The 18,271-nt window shown below is 39.1% G+C and overlaps 2 protein-coding genes and 8 non-coding genes across 26 annotated transcripts in view; 9 read left to right on the top strand and 1 right to left on the bottom strand.

The window, feature by feature from the left end:
• Nucleotides 1–59: 59 nt before the first annotated feature.
• On the top strand, nt 60–11,799 carry TAF1D (TATA-box binding protein associated factor, RNA polymerase I subunit D). Of its 14 annotated transcripts, XR_005723712.1 has the most exons (14): nt 60–207; nt 1,584–1,726; nt 2,300–2,681; nt 3,670–3,845; nt 6,020–6,077; nt 6,341–6,512; nt 7,242–7,295; nt 8,959–9,008; nt 9,221–9,256; nt 9,962–9,995; nt 10,603–10,649; nt 10,936–10,999; nt 11,382–11,418; nt 11,652–11,792. XR_005723712.1 is itself a non-coding variant. In XM_040256496.1 (7 exons), exons 2-6 carry the CDS (start codon nt 1,668–1,670, stop codon nt 6,482–6,484), a joined length of 819 nt encoding a protein of 272 aa, XP_040112430.1. In that variant the 5' UTR covers nt 62–207; nt 1,584–1,667; the 3' UTR covers nt 6,485–6,512; nt 7,242–8,914. The 14 variants fall into 14 exon arrangements, 1 of the variants encoding a protein (XP_040112430.1); XR_005723709.1 differs by having other exon boundaries at nt 9,221–9,995; XR_005723713.1 differs by lacking the exon at nt 8,959–9,008 and having other exon boundaries at nt 62–207.
• On the top strand, nt 6,971–7,097 carry LOC120874930. The gene has a single exon (XR_005723771.1). It is a non-coding gene; the product is annotated as a small nucleolar RNA SNORA40 (small nucleolar RNA).
• On the top strand, nt 8,780–8,910 carry LOC120874926. The gene has a single exon (XR_005723767.1). It is a non-coding gene; the product is annotated as a small nucleolar RNA SNORA18 (small nucleolar RNA).
• On the top strand, nt 9,055–9,125 carry LOC120874934. Its single transcript, XR_005723773.1, has one exon. It is a non-coding gene; the product is annotated as a small nucleolar RNA SNORD5 (small nucleolar RNA).
• LOC120874920 lies at nt 9,743–9,879 on the top strand. The gene has a single exon (XR_005723761.1). It is a non-coding gene; the product is annotated as a small nucleolar RNA SNORA8 (small nucleolar RNA).
• LOC120874922 lies at nt 10,358–10,491 on the top strand. Its single transcript, XR_005723763.1, has one exon. It is a non-coding gene; the product is annotated as a small nucleolar RNA SNORA1 (small nucleolar RNA).
• On the top strand, nt 10,735–10,807 carry LOC120874919. The gene has a single exon (XR_005723760.1). It is a non-coding gene; the product is annotated as a small nucleolar RNA Z40 (small nucleolar RNA).
• Nucleotides 11,026–11,147, top strand: LOC120874925. Its single transcript, XR_005723766.1, has one exon. It is a non-coding gene; the product is annotated as a small nucleolar RNA SNORA32 (small nucleolar RNA).
• Nucleotides 11,450–11,576, top strand: LOC120874921. Its single transcript, XR_005723762.1, has one exon. It is a non-coding gene; the product is annotated as a small nucleolar RNA SNORA25 (small nucleolar RNA).
• CEP295 (centrosomal protein 295) overlaps nt 11,716–18,271 on the bottom strand; it is a 48,668-nt gene continuing 42,112 nt past the window's right edge. The window contains exons 24-30 of one of the 4 annotated variants that reach the window (XM_040256487.1): nt 17,335–17,981; nt 16,572–16,709; nt 12,636–12,729; nt 12,381–12,545; nt 12,187–12,290; nt 11,926–11,982; nt 11,716–11,832 (exon numbers count right to left, since the gene is read on the bottom strand). In XM_040256487.1, the coding sequence (XP_040112421.1) occupies nt 11,794–11,832; nt 11,926–11,982; nt 12,187–12,290; nt 12,381–12,545; nt 12,636–12,729; nt 16,572–16,709; nt 17,335–17,981 (1,244 nt within the window). In that variant the 3' untranslated portion in view covers nt 11,716–11,793. Of the gene's footprint in view, nt 11,983–12,186; nt 12,291–12,380; nt 12,546–12,635; nt 12,730–16,571; nt 16,710–17,334; nt 17,982–18,271 lie in introns of all 4 variants that reach the window. The other 3 variants (XM_040256489.1, XM_040256486.1, XR_005723708.1) reach the window with 3 other exon arrangements.

Here is an 18,271-nt window from a genome sequence, read left to right on the forward strand (position 1 = left end):
GCGTCACGCCACCTCCCAGCTCTCCGGTTCATCCCGGAGTCCAGTTGTTATCGCGAGACTTCCGCCCCACTATTAGCTTGGGCGCGCGGCGCGCCCAGCCTTTCCTCCCGCGCGGCGGCGGCGGTGGTTGTCTGCAGTTTGTCTTTCGGAGTGCTGTGGTCGGGTAGGTTGCTGTCCGCAGCAGAGGCCCGTGCCCAGCCGGCGCAGGTTGGTATACGCCATCCTTCTGTGGAGGGGTCGGAAAGAGGACACAGGCGTCCGGGCCTTGGGGGCGGGGGAGCGGTCGCCTTGTGGCTTTTCCCGGGCCCTGTGGGGCGGGGCGGGGTGGGGTCCAGCCGCGGGGGTCGAGCCCTGATGGCGGAGGGCACGCGGTGGTTGTGGACTGCGGCCCTAGGGCTGCGCTGCGACCGTGGCCCGAGCGTGGCCCGTGAAGTGGATGTTAAAATGGAGCATTAAACAATGCTTATTCTCTAAATGGCGGCTGAGTGCGAGGTAGCCGTTGCTGACGCCGTCCTCGCCCGACGTGGGTGCCTCCTGGAGACGCTTGCCCCAGGATCGCGCAAGACGCTAAGGGCGAGTTGTTCGCGGCCGCGTGGTCCGCTCAGCAGAGTCCCCGACTAGGAAGCAGTACTTCCACAGGATTGCTTTCCAAATTCCGGAAAAGATTGTGTTAGCTTTAGTTTTGATAATACCCATCGCTGCCATTGGATCCACTTAAGCATCTACCTACAAAGCCGGAGACCCGGATTCAATCCCTGGGTTGGGAAGATCTCCTGGAGAAGGGAATGGCAACCCACTCCAGTATTCTTGCCTGGAAAATCCCATGGACGGAGGAGCCTGGGAGGCTACAGTCCATGGGGTCGCAAGGAGTCGGACACTACTGATCGACTTCACTTCATGACTTAGATTTTGCAAAGCTTGAGATCTTTGTGACCTGTTGCCTTCCTGTATTTGAAATATGTCGCTCTTAAAACGCTAAAAACGAACAGTGGAAGAATGATGGCGTCCTCTACAAGGGAGGTTGAGAAGTAAAAGACATTATTATCCTTTAAAAAATTTTGCCCAAAATACTGTATCCATGGAAGTGAAAAAAAGACAACGGGCATTATCTGCAAGCCTTTTATTGAGAATTTGGAGAATTTAGAACTTTTAATACCCTAATAGTAAATCCCAGACCAGGAGTTTGGATTGAGGTAGTAAGGCCTAATGATTATTTTCCCTGCTATCCTGGGCCACACATAGTAGTTAACTTCTGCTGTTGAACACGGATACTCTTCATTGTACATTACTATGGCTAAGGGTTAAAGTTACATTTTTTCCTGTTGGGAAAGTTCCTTGATATTGTTGGAAATTACCTACTCTTCTGGAATCTTATTCCATTGGACAGATGGAGGCAAAACTTGAAACAGAACCCGTGAATCAAATCTCTAGATTTTAGAATTGATCTGAATTTACAGTTACTACCAGAAAATATTAAAGGCTTTGTAAGTGATATGGCCTTAATTTACATATTTACATAACTCACAGCTGCATCAAAATTTGCATTACTCTGATTACTAACTGTTGGCATTAATTTGTTCAAGGAAACTACACCACATTTACCAGATTTTATATGGTCCAAAATCTATTGAAAGCAAAAGATAATTTGAGAGGGACTTGGATCAAGAATGGATTCTCTTAACTATACAATGGCATCTGATTCAGCTGTGGAAACTGAGAATCAAAGGTAAGTGCCTTTAAAAAAAAAAAAAAAGATTTTTCCTGGATAAGAGACTGGATGGCAGTATTTACTGTATTTGAATTACTGGGAAGGCATAAGAATTGGAACAGAAAAGGAAAACTTGGTTTCGACAGGCCTTTGAAGTTTTTGAACTAAGAAAATGGGTGTTAGTGAGTCTTACTTTAAAATCAGTTTGTTCTTATTTCACGTTAAATGCTGGCTTATGTATTACAATGAAAGGTATCTAGTCTAAATCATTGATCTCACTGGGAAATCGCATGAGCACTTCTAGTATATTCATATCAGATACCTCTCTACTAAGATACTCTTGTTTTATTTAGAGGAGGCTTTGTCCTATTTCGTTTAGGATCTAGCAGTGAACAGGATGCCTTTATGGAACTTACATAAAGGAAGATCACCATGGCAGTGGCATTATGGCCCACTTCAGTTTGTTAGTACTGAGCCCATCTTTTAAGAAATTATTCTAAGCATGTTTTCCTGCTTTGATTTTAAAAACATTACTGGTAATAAACATTCAGTAATTTGAGAGGGTGCGATTAATCTTTCCCTGTTTTCTAGTGACAACTGTTCCTCTGGTAGCAGCTTATTTAAAACTCAGTGTGTTCCTGTCCCACCTAAACGGAGGCAAAGAAACACTATTAGAAAATTCGTTCACGTACCCAAAAGTACTCAGGCAACAGAGTCATCTAGTGACTCATCTACAGAGCCAAGACCACTGACTTTAAAGGCTATTTTTGAAAGATTCAAAAATAAACGTAAACATAAAAAGAAGAAATACAAGCCAACGGGAAGATCCGTGGGAAGACCAAAAGGAAGGAGAACCACTAAATACTCACAAATTACTGACAAACAATTTAAAGACAAAAGACCTGGTTTCCCATTTTTAGAATCAGAAAATGGAAGAAAACCATTACCTTGGAGAAAAATTTTAACCTTTGAGGTGAGTCATTATTTATATATGCTCATACACAGCTTAAATGTGTGAAATGAGTTGTTGGTCACTTTTAGAATTTAGGTAACACCTGGAACATGCAACTTGCAACTTTGATAATACTTCTTTATCCTGACTATACTGCCACTTAAATGCCACCTCCATCCTTCAGTTCAAAGTTGCCTTCGGCTTCTGGATGTAATCTTTACTGGTATATTGGGTGGATATATCTGCATGTAAATCCAAGGACGATTTTATACCTTGCTCTTACCCAAACAGGTTTTAAACATCATTCCTAAAACTCAAATAATGCCTAGTTCTTTTACTATAACCTAAGTCAAACCCACACCTGACCTTCGTGTTACAGTGGCTTTAGTAGGTTTCATTTCTGACAGAATCAGCTGACAGATCAGCCAGTTCGTAGCAGCAGACTCAAATATTTGAATTTTAAGTGACTGTATAATTTGTCGGACGCGACTGAGCGACTTCACTTTCACCTTTCACTTTCATGCATTGGAGAAGGAAATGGCAACCCACTCCAGTGTTCTTGCCTGGAGAATCCCAGGGACAGGGGAGCCTGGTGGGCTGCTGTCTATGGGGTCGCACAGAATTGGACACAACTGTGAAGTGACTCAGCAGCAGCAGCATAATTTGTAGTCACTTATTCTAAAATCTGATTTATTGGAAAGGATTAGTAACCTTTTATGTTTAAAAGTGACTAAAACAGACTTTTCAATTTGCATTAAAAAAAAAATCTTTAGAAGCATCCAAACCATATACAAGATTTGTGCTTGTTTTTCTTGGTGTACCAACTTTGGTAACTCGCTTCGTAGAACAGTGAATTCTTTTTATAAGCAGTGTTTGTTTGATAGAGGTGATCACCATATGGCAGAGTTAGAGCTTCCTTGTTATTTTAGAACATAAGCATCTATCTGCTAAGCTGTGGCAGAAAATTTTTTTCCAAGTCTGTGACTTAACAGGATGTTCTGGTATACAGCAAGCAGTGGCAAGAGGATTTTTTAACTACCTTGAAAAACTGAAGTATGAATACTACCTCAAGGAATCCTTGAAACAGATGAATGTTGCTGAAGATTTAGAAAAAGAAGACCTTGATAGTCGAAGATACAGATACTTGGATGATGATGGATCTCTCTCTCCTATTGAAGAGTCAGCGTAAGTTCAGACATTGGAACAATTTTGAACGTTATGCTTTTAAATTTTAATGTTGTTCCACATTATACTATTTAGATTTTGATTTAATAGTTTTAATGTTTAAAATTCATATTAAATGTTCAGTTCAGTTGCTCAGTCATGTCTGACTCTTTGGGACTCCATGGACTGCAGCATGCCAGGCTTCCCTGTCCATCACCAGCTCCCAGAGCTTGCTCAAACTCATGTCTCTCCAGTTGGTGATGCCATCCAACCATTTCATCCTCTGTTGTCCTCTTCTCCTGCCTTTAATCTTTCTCAGCATCAGGGTCTTGTCCAAGGAGTTGGTTCTTTACATCAGGTGGCCAAAGTATTGGAGTTTCAGCTTGAGCATCAGTCCTTCCAAGGAATATTTAGGGCTGATTTCTTTCAGGATTGATTGGCTGGATCTCCTTGCAGTCTAAGGGACTCTCAAGAGTCTTCATCACCACAGTTCAAAACCATTTCTTCAGTGCTCACCTTTCTTTATGGTCCAACACTCACATCCATACATAACTGTTGGAAAAACCATAGCTTTGACTAGACTGACCTTTATCGACAAAGTAACATCTTTGCTTTTTAATATGCTCTCTAGGTTGGTCATGGCTTTTCTTCCAAGGAGCAAGCATCTATTAATTTCCTGGCTGCAGTCACCATCTGCAGTGATTTTGGAGCCCAAGAGAATAAAAGTCTGTCACTGTTTTCCATGTTTCCTCATCTATTTGCCATGAAGTGATGGGACCTGATGCCATGATCTTAGTTTTCTGAATGTTGAGCTTTAAGCCAACTTTTTCATTCTTCTCTTTCACTTTCATCAAGAGGCTTTTTAGTTCTTCTCTCTCTGCCATAAGGGTGGTGTCATCTGCATATCTGAGGTTATTGATATTTCTCCCGGCAGTCTTGATTCCAGCTTGTGTTTCTTCCAGTCCAGCGTTTCTCATGATGTAATCTGCATATAAGTTAAATAAGCAGGGTGACAATATACAGCCTTGATGTACTCCTTTTCCTATTTGGAACCAGTCTGTTGTTCCATGTCCAGTTCTAACTGTTGCTTCCTGGCCTGCATACAGATTTCTCAAGAGGCAGGTCAGGTGGTCTTGTATTCCCATCTCTCTCAGAATTTTCCAGTTTATTGTGATCCACAGAGTTAAAGGCTTTGGCATAGTCAATAAAACAGAAATAGATGTTTTTCTGGAACTCTCTTGCTTTTTCCATGATCCAGCAGATGTTGGCAATTTGATCTCTGGTTCTTCTGCCTTTTCTAAAACCAGCTTGAACATCAGGGAGTTCACGGTTCACATATTGTTGAAGCCTGGCTTGGAGAATTTTGAGCATTACTTTACTAGCGTGTGAGATGAGTGCAGTTGTGCGGTAGTTTGAGCATTCTTTGGCATTGCCTTTCTTTGGGATTGGAATGAAAACTGACCTTTTCCAGTCCTGTGGCCACTGCTGAGTTTTCCAAATCTCCTGGCATATTGAGTGCAGGACTTTCACAGCATCATCTTTCAGGATTTGAAATAGCTCAACTGGAATTCTGTCACCTCCACTAGCTTTGTTCATAGTAATGCTTTCTAAGGCCCACTTGACTTCACATTCCAGGATGTCTGGCTCTAAATGAGTGATCACACCATTGTGATTATCCGGGTTGTGAAGATCTTTTTTGTACAGTTCTTCTGTGTATTCTTGCCACCTTTTCTTAATATGTTCTGCTTCTGTTAGGTCCATACCATTTCTGTCCTTGATCGAACCCATCTTTGCATGAAATGTTCCCTTGGTATCTCTAATTTCCTTGAAGAGATCTCTAGTCTTTCCCATTCTGTTGTTTTCCTCTAATTCTTTGCATTGATCGCTGAAGAAGGCTTTCTTATCTCTTCTTACATCTTTCCTTTTCTCCTTTGCTTTTCACTTCTCTTCACAGCTATTTGTAAGGCCTCCCCAGACAGCCATTTTGCTTTTTTGCATTTCTTTTCCATGGGGATGGTCTTGATCCCTGTCTCCTGTACAGTGTCACGAACCTCATTCCATGTGACTTAAATAAGTATTCATACTTAAATATATTTAATAGTGATAATCAACTGGTATTCCTGGTTCAGTTGTATGTCATAACAGTATGCTGTGAATTTATTGTCAACTGAGTGATAATGTTTTTAATATTACAGAGCAGAGGAGGAGATTGCAGCAAACCTTGAACATGATGAATGTGATATTAAGTTGGTGGTAAGTGATATTCCATTTCATTTTGGGAGGGCAGGAGTTGACAAAGGGAGGTTTTTATCGTGTAGATAACTGAGAACATCAATTAGCCAGTACTGTGTCAGTAAGTCAATAGTATTGTAAGTTTTAATGTGTTTTATTGTTACTAGGATATCAAATTTTAAAAAATCCAAATGTAATTTTCAGGTTATTTTAGGTAACCTAGTTGTATGTAATTACTAGTGCAGTAAAATTGGTCATATGTCTTACCAATATTTCTCATGCAGGAGAATAGTTGTTTCATAATAAGTTCTGAATTTCCAAAGAAGAAGAATGTATATTTGGATCAAGAGGAATATACTGAAGAAACTGCTTTGCTTAAAAAGAGAACATCAAAATCTAAACACTGGACAGAGGAGAAAATGGCCTGAAGAGATAGGATTATAAATACCAGACAAGGTAAACAGAATAAAAGTGAAGATAAGTGTCTATATATGCCAGCCTTACAAAAAACAACCCTGTAAGAAAATAAAGAATACTTAAACAGATTTGTGAAACTCTTAAAGTAGTAATTATAAGAAAAATTTATGTAGAAAAAATTGAGGCTGTTACTGCAGAGATTGACTTGACAAATAATAAACAAAAGTCCTACTGTTTTTGCCTATGATGGTTTATTTCTAGGTAAGAGAACTTAAAGGTACCATTTGAGCACTGAATCAAATAACAGATTGTAATCTTGAAAAGTTACATAAACAAATTTTTTTTCACCTTAGGGGACCTACAACTTCCTGTTTTTGTTTTACTTAGATGAGTTTAGTGTGAAATGCTGAGTACTGTAATAACTTAATTTTCCCTTCCTAATTACCTGTATTTCAAATATCATTTTCATCACCACTGTATATAATGTATTTTACAGTAGCACTTGTGTTTGTTTTTGTTTAATTTGTGGACAAAGACTTACAAACAAGTGCGAAAGTAAATCCTCTTTTGCAACCCACAACTCATTGTTCAGTATGAGTTTTGATACAGATAAGAAGGAACATGATCCATAAAATGGGTGTGTATTGATGAGCATAAAGATTGCTTCCAGGGCTGTAAAGTTAAATAAGCTTCTGAATTACCAGCTGTATTGATCCTAGTACTCAGTTTTCATGTTGACATAAAACAAAGATGGGCTTCTTTTTTTAGGCTTTTATCTTCGGACAGTGTCTGGATTTTGCAAAGATATGTCTAATGCTTTAGGTGAGTTTGGTTCAGATTTGTGTAGATATGATACATTGTCAGAACTTCTCCAGAGGTTTAATTTTTGAAAGGCATTTTTGCCAACTTTAAATTTCTATTCATCATGTAATTTCAGAAAATGAATCTCCAGATTGGCATGTTTTATAGTGACATTGTGCCAGGATTTGCTTTCAGGAAAGGGTCCCAGAACTATAAGCTATAGAATCTCGGATATTTCCTTTTCCTCTTCAAGCATATGAATTTTTAATCTCCTAACACTGCCTATACAATTTATTTTACAAATTTTAAGTATAGCTGATTTACAATGCTAATTTCTGCTGTACAGCAAAGTGAATCAGTTATGTAATTTTCCTCTTATGATCTATCGCAGAATATTATTTCCCTGTGCTATATAGTAAGCCCTTGTTTATCTTGTGAATTTATCTGCTAATCCAACATTCCCAGTCCATGGCTCCCCCACACCCCCACCTCCTGTCCAACCACAAGTTTTTATCTGTTTCATAGATGTGTTCATTTGTGTGGTAGTTAAGATTCCACATATAAGTGATACCTATTTTTGACTTAGTTTGCTTTGTATATTGCTGGGTCCATCCATGTTGCTACAAATGGCATCATTTTCATTTTCATACACCCCTCCCACACATCTTTTCCTCTCAGTTCAGTTTATCTCTCAGTGGACATTTATGTTGGTTCCATATCTTGGAACAGTGTTGTAGTGAACACAGGTGCAGGTATCCTTTCCAACCATGTTTTTCTTGGCGTGGGATTGCTCATATGGTAGCTCTACTGTAGTGGCAGTACCAGTCTACATTCCCACCAACAATGTAAGAAACACCCTGTCTGGCGTTTATTTGTAGACTTTTAAACGATGGCCATTCTCACCAGTGTGAGGTGGTACTTGATTATAGTTTTGATTTGCATTTCTCTAATAGTGATGTTGAGCATAGAACCCACACCCCCTGCAGCAGAAGTGCTGAGTCTTAGCCAGTAAATCACCAGGGAAGTCCCACTATTTTTTAAGGGATGCATATACTAAAATGAAGTAGAAAATTTAATAGTGTAATGCTAGAAATGACTACACAGGAAACAATTTCATAAATCTGAATGATATACAAATGCCAAATTTGTCCTCAGTGATCCCCAAATGGTCAGAACATCAGGCATATTAACATTTTTCTGTATTTTCATAATTGTTATCAGTGAGAAAATATTTTACATTTTAGTTCTCAATTTAAAGCCAAAAATTCATTTAAATAGTTTTGTAGTAATCTGGGCACTGCATAGGTTAAACACATTGTAGTAATGAAGTTCTTAATAATCAAGCTTAAATTTACATATGTAATTTTTTGGTTCAGCTGTAATAACTACTTGGTACTTTGTACTATCTTTCCTAACTTTGATTTTAAAATACATGTCATGCGATTAATTCATAGTATGATTTCTTTATATTACTTAATTTAAAATTAAACAATGATTAAGCAACAGTTGAGGTCTATCCCGATGGGGCTTTTTCTATAAACCTACATCGTTGGAAACGCCTCATAGAGTAACTCTGTAGTTTCCTTTACTCATAGAACTACCTGTTAGATCTGTGGGAAAGAACTACAAGACATAGCTGCCAATTAAACTATGAAAAACCTAACAGTTTTTTTTTTAATCTTAGGTATTGGCATATCCCAATGATCTGTCAAGTTTTAGGGTGTGATAACTTGGGTAAGTTTTAGTTAGTGACTAATTTGGAGTGGGGGTTACCATTCCAGTTCAGATGATGAATTTAATGTTCAACTGCTGAATGATACAGATATGAACTAAAACTCAATTCTGATAGAGCTGAGTATAACAAAATGTTTAAATAAGCATATATTTAGGTTTTTGTTTTTTAATCATGAGTAAGTAACTCATAGTCTTTTATTTGGTATCTGCAGGAATTAATATGATTTGATCTTGGTAAGTTTTTAGAGGTAAGTAGAATATTTAATTTCTATTCAAATAGGATTCAGAAGTTCTGATGACAATGAAATTTTGAGTATGGGATTCCATTACTGTTGTGACTGCTAGTTATTTAGCTGTAAAACAGAATTAGCAAGATTTTGGCCAAAAATTTGCTGTAATATTTGTACTTACAGAATTGGAAAAAAAACTGAAGACACAGCATGTGTAGGGCATGGAAATGCCCTGGTCCTTTGCATACTTTATTAAACTAACATGTAAACATCAAGTATGATTGGATAGTTTCCTATGTGAGAGTTTTATAGGTATAGAGAGGGTAAAAAGGTAACGACTAAGTTTATAATTTAAGATAAGAGTTAATGTAGTTGCCTTGCTGTAATGACAAATAGGAAAAAATTATTTCACGTTACAAAAATTTTAGAGGTGTGTGTCAAAGTAAATTTCTCAGATAGTATCATTACAGAATGAGGTTGGGGTGGTTCCAGTTCAATCATAATTGCACTGCATGGTATCTGCATTCAGCAGTTTGTTCCTGCTGGCTGTTCAAAAGACAGTGCGATATAAATTCAGTATCTGGCATCGTTGGTTTTTTTGCTTTGTGCATGTTAGACCTGGTATTTCTACTGATACAGTATCCTTTTAGTTTCTTATACTGTTCAGTTTGACATAATCTTCAGTAGTAACTAATACTTTTTTTTTCTACGGTTGTCATTAAGAACTAGACAGATCCCATCTCCTGACCCTAAACAGGTATTTCGCTTTTCACTTTCTGTTGCTTTTAGCAGCTTTCCTTTACTGATAGCATGCTTAGCAAAGCGGAACTTCTATACATACAGGTGATCCTAAGTCACTTCAGTCATGTCTGACTGCGACCCTGTAGACGGCAGCCCACCAGGCTCCCCCTGGCAAGAACACTGGAGTGGGTTGCCATTTCCTTCTCCAATGCATGAAAATGAAAAGTGCTCAGTTGTTTCCAACTCTTAGCAACCCCATGGACTGTAGCCTACCAGCCTTCTCCGTCCATGGGATTTTCCAGGCAAGAGTACTGGAGCTGTACAGGTGCAGAAGAAGCCTTTTGCACATTCTCTTAAGCTTGGGAAACTTACTTAAAAAGCCTCATTCTACTGAAAATGGGCACTTGTTCATGGGGTCCATGAAACTGTTAATGTGGCTACATTGAGAACACAGGTTTTGCTTCCATCACTGTAATTTTATTGCAGTGGTGACAATGAGACCTGTAACATTTTTTTTTTTTTTTGGCTAGGCTCATGAGTAAAAATTGGATATAATATGGCTTTTCAGTATTAGGAAAGATGAAGGAATAAAGACCAGTATACTTGCTATATTTCACTTCTAGGATCCTATAGTAAACTGCTTGAGGAAATTGGATCTGGAAGATTACAGGTAAGATTTTCATTTCTCCCCTCTTGTATTTAATGAAAAAAAGTAGACGTTAAACAGCCCATTAGGTGTTTTACTGTTTTTTCAGTGATGTTATGATGATGGGCAAATTGTTCAACTGCTCTGAATGGGCTGAGTGAAAACAGCCTTTCTGAACATCCGAATTAAACTGTATCTTAAAACATGAAAGCTTCAAGATTGAGGACATTTATGTTTTGCAACAAAGTTTAGGTATGAATGAAAATGGAACTGAATCAGTCTCAGTTATTGTTAAAATCCTTTTCTGTAGGTGGCAAACTTTGAAGTGAACTCCATTGAAGATCTAAGAGGCCCAACTAAAACAACTGTGGCAAGTAATTTGTTTTATGTCAGGTTTTCATGGTCATTACCAAGGCTTTTAGAATGCAGTTTCTCATTTGCCGTGGACATGACCATAAAACAAATCCCAACTAGGTTTTTCTTCCTGCTACTTTGTTAGCATTCAGCCTGTTGGGAACACTTTATTAGCCTTAATTAACAACTTGTGAAGGTCAGCACCATTCTAGTATAAATAGAACACAACCATTTTTCTAATCAGGTTTTATAATACCCAGACATTGCTGGTCTATGCCTAGCATTGAATAGTCTATGCCTATATTTCTGGAGTTGTTTTCTAGTTTATTACTGGGGAAGCTGGCTTCAGAACTTTACATGAGCATCTCTGAAAATGAAACCTTTAATATTTCTGTTACACAGGCAGCACAGCTGTGGATTGAGCAGAACTTTTTGAAAGGTATGTACACATTAGAGAAAATAATTTTTGTAGGTCATTTCAAAGAGGGCTGATGGGACCAAATCCTGGAGCCCTTAACGCTGTGACCAAAGATTGAATTCTCCATTGGATATAATAGTCACTCGATAGTGCTGTGTTTTCCTAATGGAGATACAAGCTGCTCATATCCATGACTGGTGATGTGGGAAAGTGTAAATGTCTTCCAGATTTAACCAGTATCTACTCTTCTTCAGGGCTACCTTGAAGATGACAACTATGGAGGAGCTATGGTGACTGGCAGTGCAAAGAATCAGGAAGTGTGAAAATCCTTAAAAATTTATTGACTTAAATAACTTTGCCTATGTTATGAATAAAAAGAAACCTTTGTGCAGAAAGTCAGCACGTATTTTTGGCTCGAAGCTTCTCTAATGTTTTCTGTGGAGGAAATAATATCAGTTATTATTAATATCAAGCTCTGAATGTGCCTTAGACATGAAAAGTTGGGGGTATGTATGGGATGCTGCTTACCTTATGAAATTCTGTTGTCCTTGCTCTGTTTTGGGCATGTGCATCTTGCTTTGCTTTCTCTTCCTTTTGCTTTTTCATTTCAGCTAATTGAAGGTGTAATCTATAAGAAATTTGTATGGAATTAAAGACACACACTTCAGATACATGTATAGTCACTAAAGTTGCATCTGACTATGCTACTCCATGAGCTGTAGCCAAGGGATTGTCCCATGAAGTGGGTTGCCATTCCTTTGCCTATCAAATACATATAAATCCATATACATACCCTAGTGTCCTTTTGTGTGTATGGGGTGGTGCAGTCTTTGTATCTTCAGGGAGAGACACCCTAACTTTACTCATACCCTTTAGGTGACTCACAAAGGAACCTGAGTGGAGAACAAGCCATGGAGTAAAATACATAATGCCACCGAGTAAAACCACTAAGTAAATACATAATTCTCTTTGATAACAGATACCTGTAGTTTTCTCCGTTATTGTTTTGGTTTGAGAATTTCCAGAGGCATGAACTTTGTCCTTTATCTCTTTATGTCTCTGTGAGGATCTCTCTATAAATGCCTTTTTTCTTTTTATGAATGCTTCTTGTAAGCTCTCTGGTGCAGCTGTACATCTTGAAAAGGTTTCTGTTTAAAATGTTTTTAAAAAGTATGTCAGCAGTACACAAATTCAAGTTCTCATGAATGGGTGTGGGTTCACCAATCTGATGCACATACCTGCAGACACAGTTGGTTTCTCCAGTGGATGTTCTGACATAGCTGGATAATCTGAGTTTTCTGTTTCTGACATAAGAGGCAGAAATTCACTCACCTAATTGTAAGAAAGTCATAGAAGACTTTACCATTTCAGAGAAGACTTTTATAGACTTTATTGTAGTTCTTTTGGAACTGCCTTTCTGGAAAATTCAGTCCTAAAGTTATTCTGCGTTAACCACAGCAGATGACCTTCAAAAATTGAAAGTATGAGCCAAGCAAGAACTGAAAAATGTAAAGGAAAACTTACAAAGCAATAGCACTTAATTTAGTTATCCAGCCACTCACTCACATGGACTACAGCCTTGTGAGGATGAAAGGCTCAATGAAACTGTCCAAGACAGGTCATGGTGGAGAGTTCTGAGGAAACGTGGCCCACTGGAGAAGCTTTGCGAACCCCATAAACAGTATGAAAAGACAATACAACTCTGAAAGATGGAACTCCTCAGGTCAGCAAAAGAGATGGAGCCAAAGTGAAAACACTGTAGGATGGGGCTGGTGATGGTCCAGTGCTGTATGAAGAACAATACTGCAGAGGAACCTGTAATGTTAGGTCCATGAATCAAATTGGAAGTGGTCAAACGAGATAGCAAGAGTGAACATCACTTTAGGAATCTAAACGGATTTAAATGGACTGGAATGGGTGAATTTAACTTAGATGACCATTATATCTCTTAGAAGAAGCCCTCTTAGTCAACAAGAGTCTGAAATGCAGTATTTGGGTGCACTGTCAAATGATGGTGATCTCTACTTGTTTCCAAAGGCAAACCATTGACTAACAGTAATCCAAGTCTATGCCCCAAACAGCAATGGCAAAGAAGCTAAAGTTGAACAGTTCTATGACTTACAAGACCTTCTAGAACTAACAAACACCCAAAAAAGATGTCCTTTTCATCACAGGGAATGCAAAAGTAGGAAGTCAAGAGATACATGGAGTAATGGGCAAGTTTCATTTTGGATACCAAATGAAGCAGAGTACCCAGGAAACTTCCCTCAGCTCCTGCAATGCAGGAGACCTGGGTTCAATTCTTGGGTTGGGAAGATCCCCTGGAGAAGGAAATGGCAACCCATTCCAGTTCTTGCCTGGAGAATCCCATGGACGGAGGAGCCTGGTAGGCTACAGTCCATGGGGTCGGACAGGACTGAGCGACTTCACTTTCTTAGTAACTAAACCACCACTACCACCACAGCAAACACACTCTTCCAACCCTAACCCTACACAGGAGATGACTCTACACATGGACATTGCCAGATGGTCAATACCAAAATCAGACTGATTATATGCTTTGTAGGCGAAGATGGAGCAACTCTATACAGTCAGCCAAAACAAAGACGAACTGACGATGGCTGAGATCATGAACTCCTTATTGCCAAATTCAGACTTAAGGAAATAGGAAACCTCACTAGAAACCACTAAATGAAATCCTTAAAAATTATACAGTGGAAGTGACAAATAGATTTCAAGGGATTAGATCCGATAGAGTGCCTAAAAAACTACAGGACACTGCACGGGAGGCAGTGATCAAGACCATCCTGAAGAAAAATGCAAAAAAGCAAAATGGCTGGCTGAGGGGCCCTTACAGAGAAGAGGAGAGAAAGGCAAAGGAGAAAAGGGAAGACACACTCATCTGAACTCAGAGTTCCAAAGATCAAAGAAACAGACAAAACCAATAGAATGGAAAAGACCAGAGATCTCTTCAAGAAAATTACAGATACCAAGGGGACATTTCATGCAAAGATGGGCACAATAGAGGACAGAAACGGTATGGACCTAATAGAAGCAGAAGACAGTAAGAAAAGGTGGCAAGGATACATAGAAGAACTGTACAAAATAGACCTTCATGATCCAGATAACCACAATAACATGATCACACCTACAACCAACCATCCTGGAGTGCAAAGTCAAGTGGGCCATAGGAAGCATCACAATCAAAGCTAGTGGAGGTGAAGGAATTCCAGGTTGAGCTATTTCAAATCCTAAAAGATGATGCTGTTAAAGTGCTGCACTCAATACACTAGCAAATTTGGGAAACTCAGCAGTGGACACAGGACTGGAAATGGTCAATTTCCATTCCAATCCCAAAGAAAGGCAATGCCAAAGAATGTTCAAACTACAGCACAATTGCACTCATCTCATGCGAGCAAAGTAATGCTCAAAATTCTCCAAGCAAGGCTTCAACAGTACATGAACAGAGAACTTCCAGATGTTTAAGCTAGATTTAGAAAAGGCAGAGGAGCCAAAGGTCAAACTGCCAGCATCTACTGGCGAAGGAAATGGCAACCCACTCTAGTATTCTTGCCTGGAAAATCCCATGGACAGAGGAGCCTGACAGGCTACAATTCATGAGGTTGCAAAGAATCGGACACGACTGAGCAACTTCACTTCACTGGATCATAGAACAAACAAGAGCTCCAGGAAAATATCTGGTTTATTGACTGCCAAAGCCTTTGACTGTGGATCACAAAACTTTGTGTGGATCACAACAAACTTGTGTAAAATTCTTCAAGAGATGGGAATACCACACCACCTAATCTGCCTCCTGAGAATCAAGTTAGAACTGGACATGGAACAATGGACTGGTTCCAGATTGGGAAAGGAGAATATCAAGGCTGTATATTGTTACCCTGCTTATTTAATTTATATGCAGAGTACATCATGTGAAATGCCAGTCTAGATGAAGCACAAGCTGGAATCAAGGATTGCCAGGAGAAATATCAAAAACTTTAGATATGCAGATGACACCACCCTTATGGCAGAAAGTGAAGAGGATATGAAGAGCTTCTTGAAGAGGGTGAAAGAGAAGAGTGAAAGAGCTGTTTTAAAACTCAACATTCAAAAAACAAAGATCATGGCATCCAGTCCTATCACTTTATGGGAAATAGATGGGGAAACAATGGAAACAGACTTTTATTTTCTTGGGCTCCAAAATCCCTGTGGATGGTGACTGCAGCCATGAAATTAAAAGATGCTTGCTCCTTGGAAGAAAAGCTATGACCAACCTAGACAGCATATTAAAAAGCAGAGACATTATTTTGCTGACAAAGGTCCAGGCTATGTTTTTTTCCGGTAATGTATGGATGTGAGAATTGGACTACAAAGAAAGCTGAAGAATTGATGCTTTTATACTGTGGTGTTGGAAAAGACTCTTGAGAATCCCTTGGACTGCAAGGAGATCCAACCATTTAAGACTGCATTTAAGATCCAATCTTAAAGGAAATCAGTCCTGAATATTCATTGGCTGGACTGATGCTGAAGCTCCACTACTTTGGCCACCTGATGCAAAGAACAGACTCACTGGAAAAGACTGATGCTGGGAAAGACTGAAGGCTGGAGAAGGGGATGACAGAGGACAAGTTAGTTTTATGGCATCACCAACTCAATGGGCATGAGTTTGAGCAAGCTCCAGGAGTTGGTGATGGACAAGGAAGCCTGGCATGCTGCAGTCCTTGGGGTCACAAAGTCAGACGTGACTGTGACTAAACTGAATAGCACTTTGTTAACACTGTTTTGTACCATGTGCTTCCCTCATAGCTCAACTGGTGAAGAATCTGCCTGCAATGCAGGAGACCCTGGTTCGATTGCTGGGTTAGGAAGTTTACGTGGAGATGGGATAGGCTACCCACTCCAGTATTCTTGCCTGGACAGAAGAGTCTGTCCTCAAGGACAGAGGAGCCTGGTGGGAGTCGCTCAGAGGCAGACATGACTGAAGGCTAAGCACCAGCAGCTAGTAGCCCTATCAGCTTACCCACTGTCAGTTTTCTACTGTGAGCACATTCATACAGTGATACTGTAAAAAGAAATGTCACGTAAAAAGCAAAGTAAAAATACCCTTACCCCCTAAATTTCAACAATGGGTTGCTATGTAATTGAGGTTTATTAATGAGAGCTGTGAAATTTACCTGAAAACAGCTCTTTGCCTCATCTCTCTTTTCTTCTAGGGTTAAGTTTGCAAAATCCATTTCGGCAATACTGATATCACTGGTGCTTGTCAATGTAAGTTCTGGTTCTTCCATTATACCATGGCCAGATTCTGTTTCCTGTGTAACAAAAGGGAAACCACATTCAGAAGGGAATAATGTACATTATGGAAGAACAGGTTGTTCAACTATTGACACCAGAGAAGATCTACTCTGTGCATTATAAAGCCAAACGCTCACGGGACTAGGTGGCCAGACTGAGTAGGGGCTGTACAGAATCAGAGTCTGCATCCTACCTAAATGGAGCAGTGGCTGGCTACTGGGCTGCAGCCAAATGTAGGATGCTAGAGCATCCTTTGTAAGAGAACAACCTTTAATACTTAAAAAGAATACAAGAAAATCCAAAAGGTGACCAAAACACCTTATTTTCTGCTTACCCATGGCAGGACAAACAGTACTAGAAGGTAAAAGCTATGTTTAGGTGACTGCTGAAGCACAGGCTTAGCTGTAATTTTTCAGGTAAGCTGGAGAAGAGAAATGTAAATTGGAGAGAAAGATACGTAAAATTCAGAGGGAGGTCAAGTTAAAAAATTTGTCATTTCTGCATTTCATTGGAGATTTCCAATGATTATGAGACTATCTCAGATAGGAATGTGAAAAAGTAGCTTTGTTGCATGTCCTGCAATTTTGTTTTCAAAGTCTTTCCTGAAAATGAATTCAAGTATACAGCACAGATTTCACTTACCCAGACTGGAATAGATCTCTGTAATGAAAATGATCCAGAATTTATCAAGAGCTCTGATTGTCCAAGTTGAGATGGATTTCCTACGATTGTTGGAATTCCTGCCATAGTTGAGTCTTGAAGACATTTTTCATTGTGAACAGTGAGTGGATATGGTATTTGAATTGAAGTTCCCATCTCTACTGTCCTTACACATAAATGAGAGTCAATTTCCTCTACTTGTGGATTTAAATCACAGGTTTCTTTTTTATCATCAGTGAGTCCTTGACCTTGTAACACTGTATCAAGTCTTTCTGACAGTTTTTCAATGCCCAGTCTTTCTTTTCTGCCTTCTTCTGGTTGGTCTTTTATTGACCACTCACTAGAGGTAGAACCACATGTAGTGCTGTGCTGTAGATTTAATTGATGAAATACATTAGCCTCACCAGATGAATTGAAGACCGAACTTGGCAAATTTCCTACTGAGAGCTGGAAATGAACACTTTTTTGCTTGTTTTGTAACAGTTCATTTTGTTCAGAGGAACAGTTCTGATTTTCCACATTTTGGGAAGCGCTCGCTTCAATGCTAAAAGCGCTTGGTTGATCAGCATGCTGGCTCCCTTCCTGTGAAGAATATTCTGGTTGAAGTTGTCGAAAAGATTGTTCAGACCCTGTAAGAGATCAGTTGATCATAATTAAGTGTTGTAAAACTTGGATATAGTCTCTAACAATTTCTGAGAAAATTATAAATAAAGCTAGGTTACTAATAAAGTTCAGAAACAAAAACTGATGTACACAAACAAGAACAGGAAGCTAAAGGACAGTCACTGATTTTCAAATAATTACTGCTCACACCATGTATTTTCTCCTATATTTAATAAAGGAAATATAGCTGTTAGACACAATGAGGACTTTCCCCCATAACAGAATATTGACTTTATAACTGAAAGACAGACTAACA

The sequence above is a fragment of the Oryx dammah genome, unplaced genomic scaffold (genome assembly GCF_014754425.2).
Source record: "Oryx dammah isolate SB20612 unplaced genomic scaffold, SCBI_Odam_1.1 HiC_scaffold_15, whole genome shotgun sequence".
NCBI lineage: Eukaryota > Metazoa > Chordata > Mammalia > Artiodactyla > Bovidae > Oryx > Oryx dammah.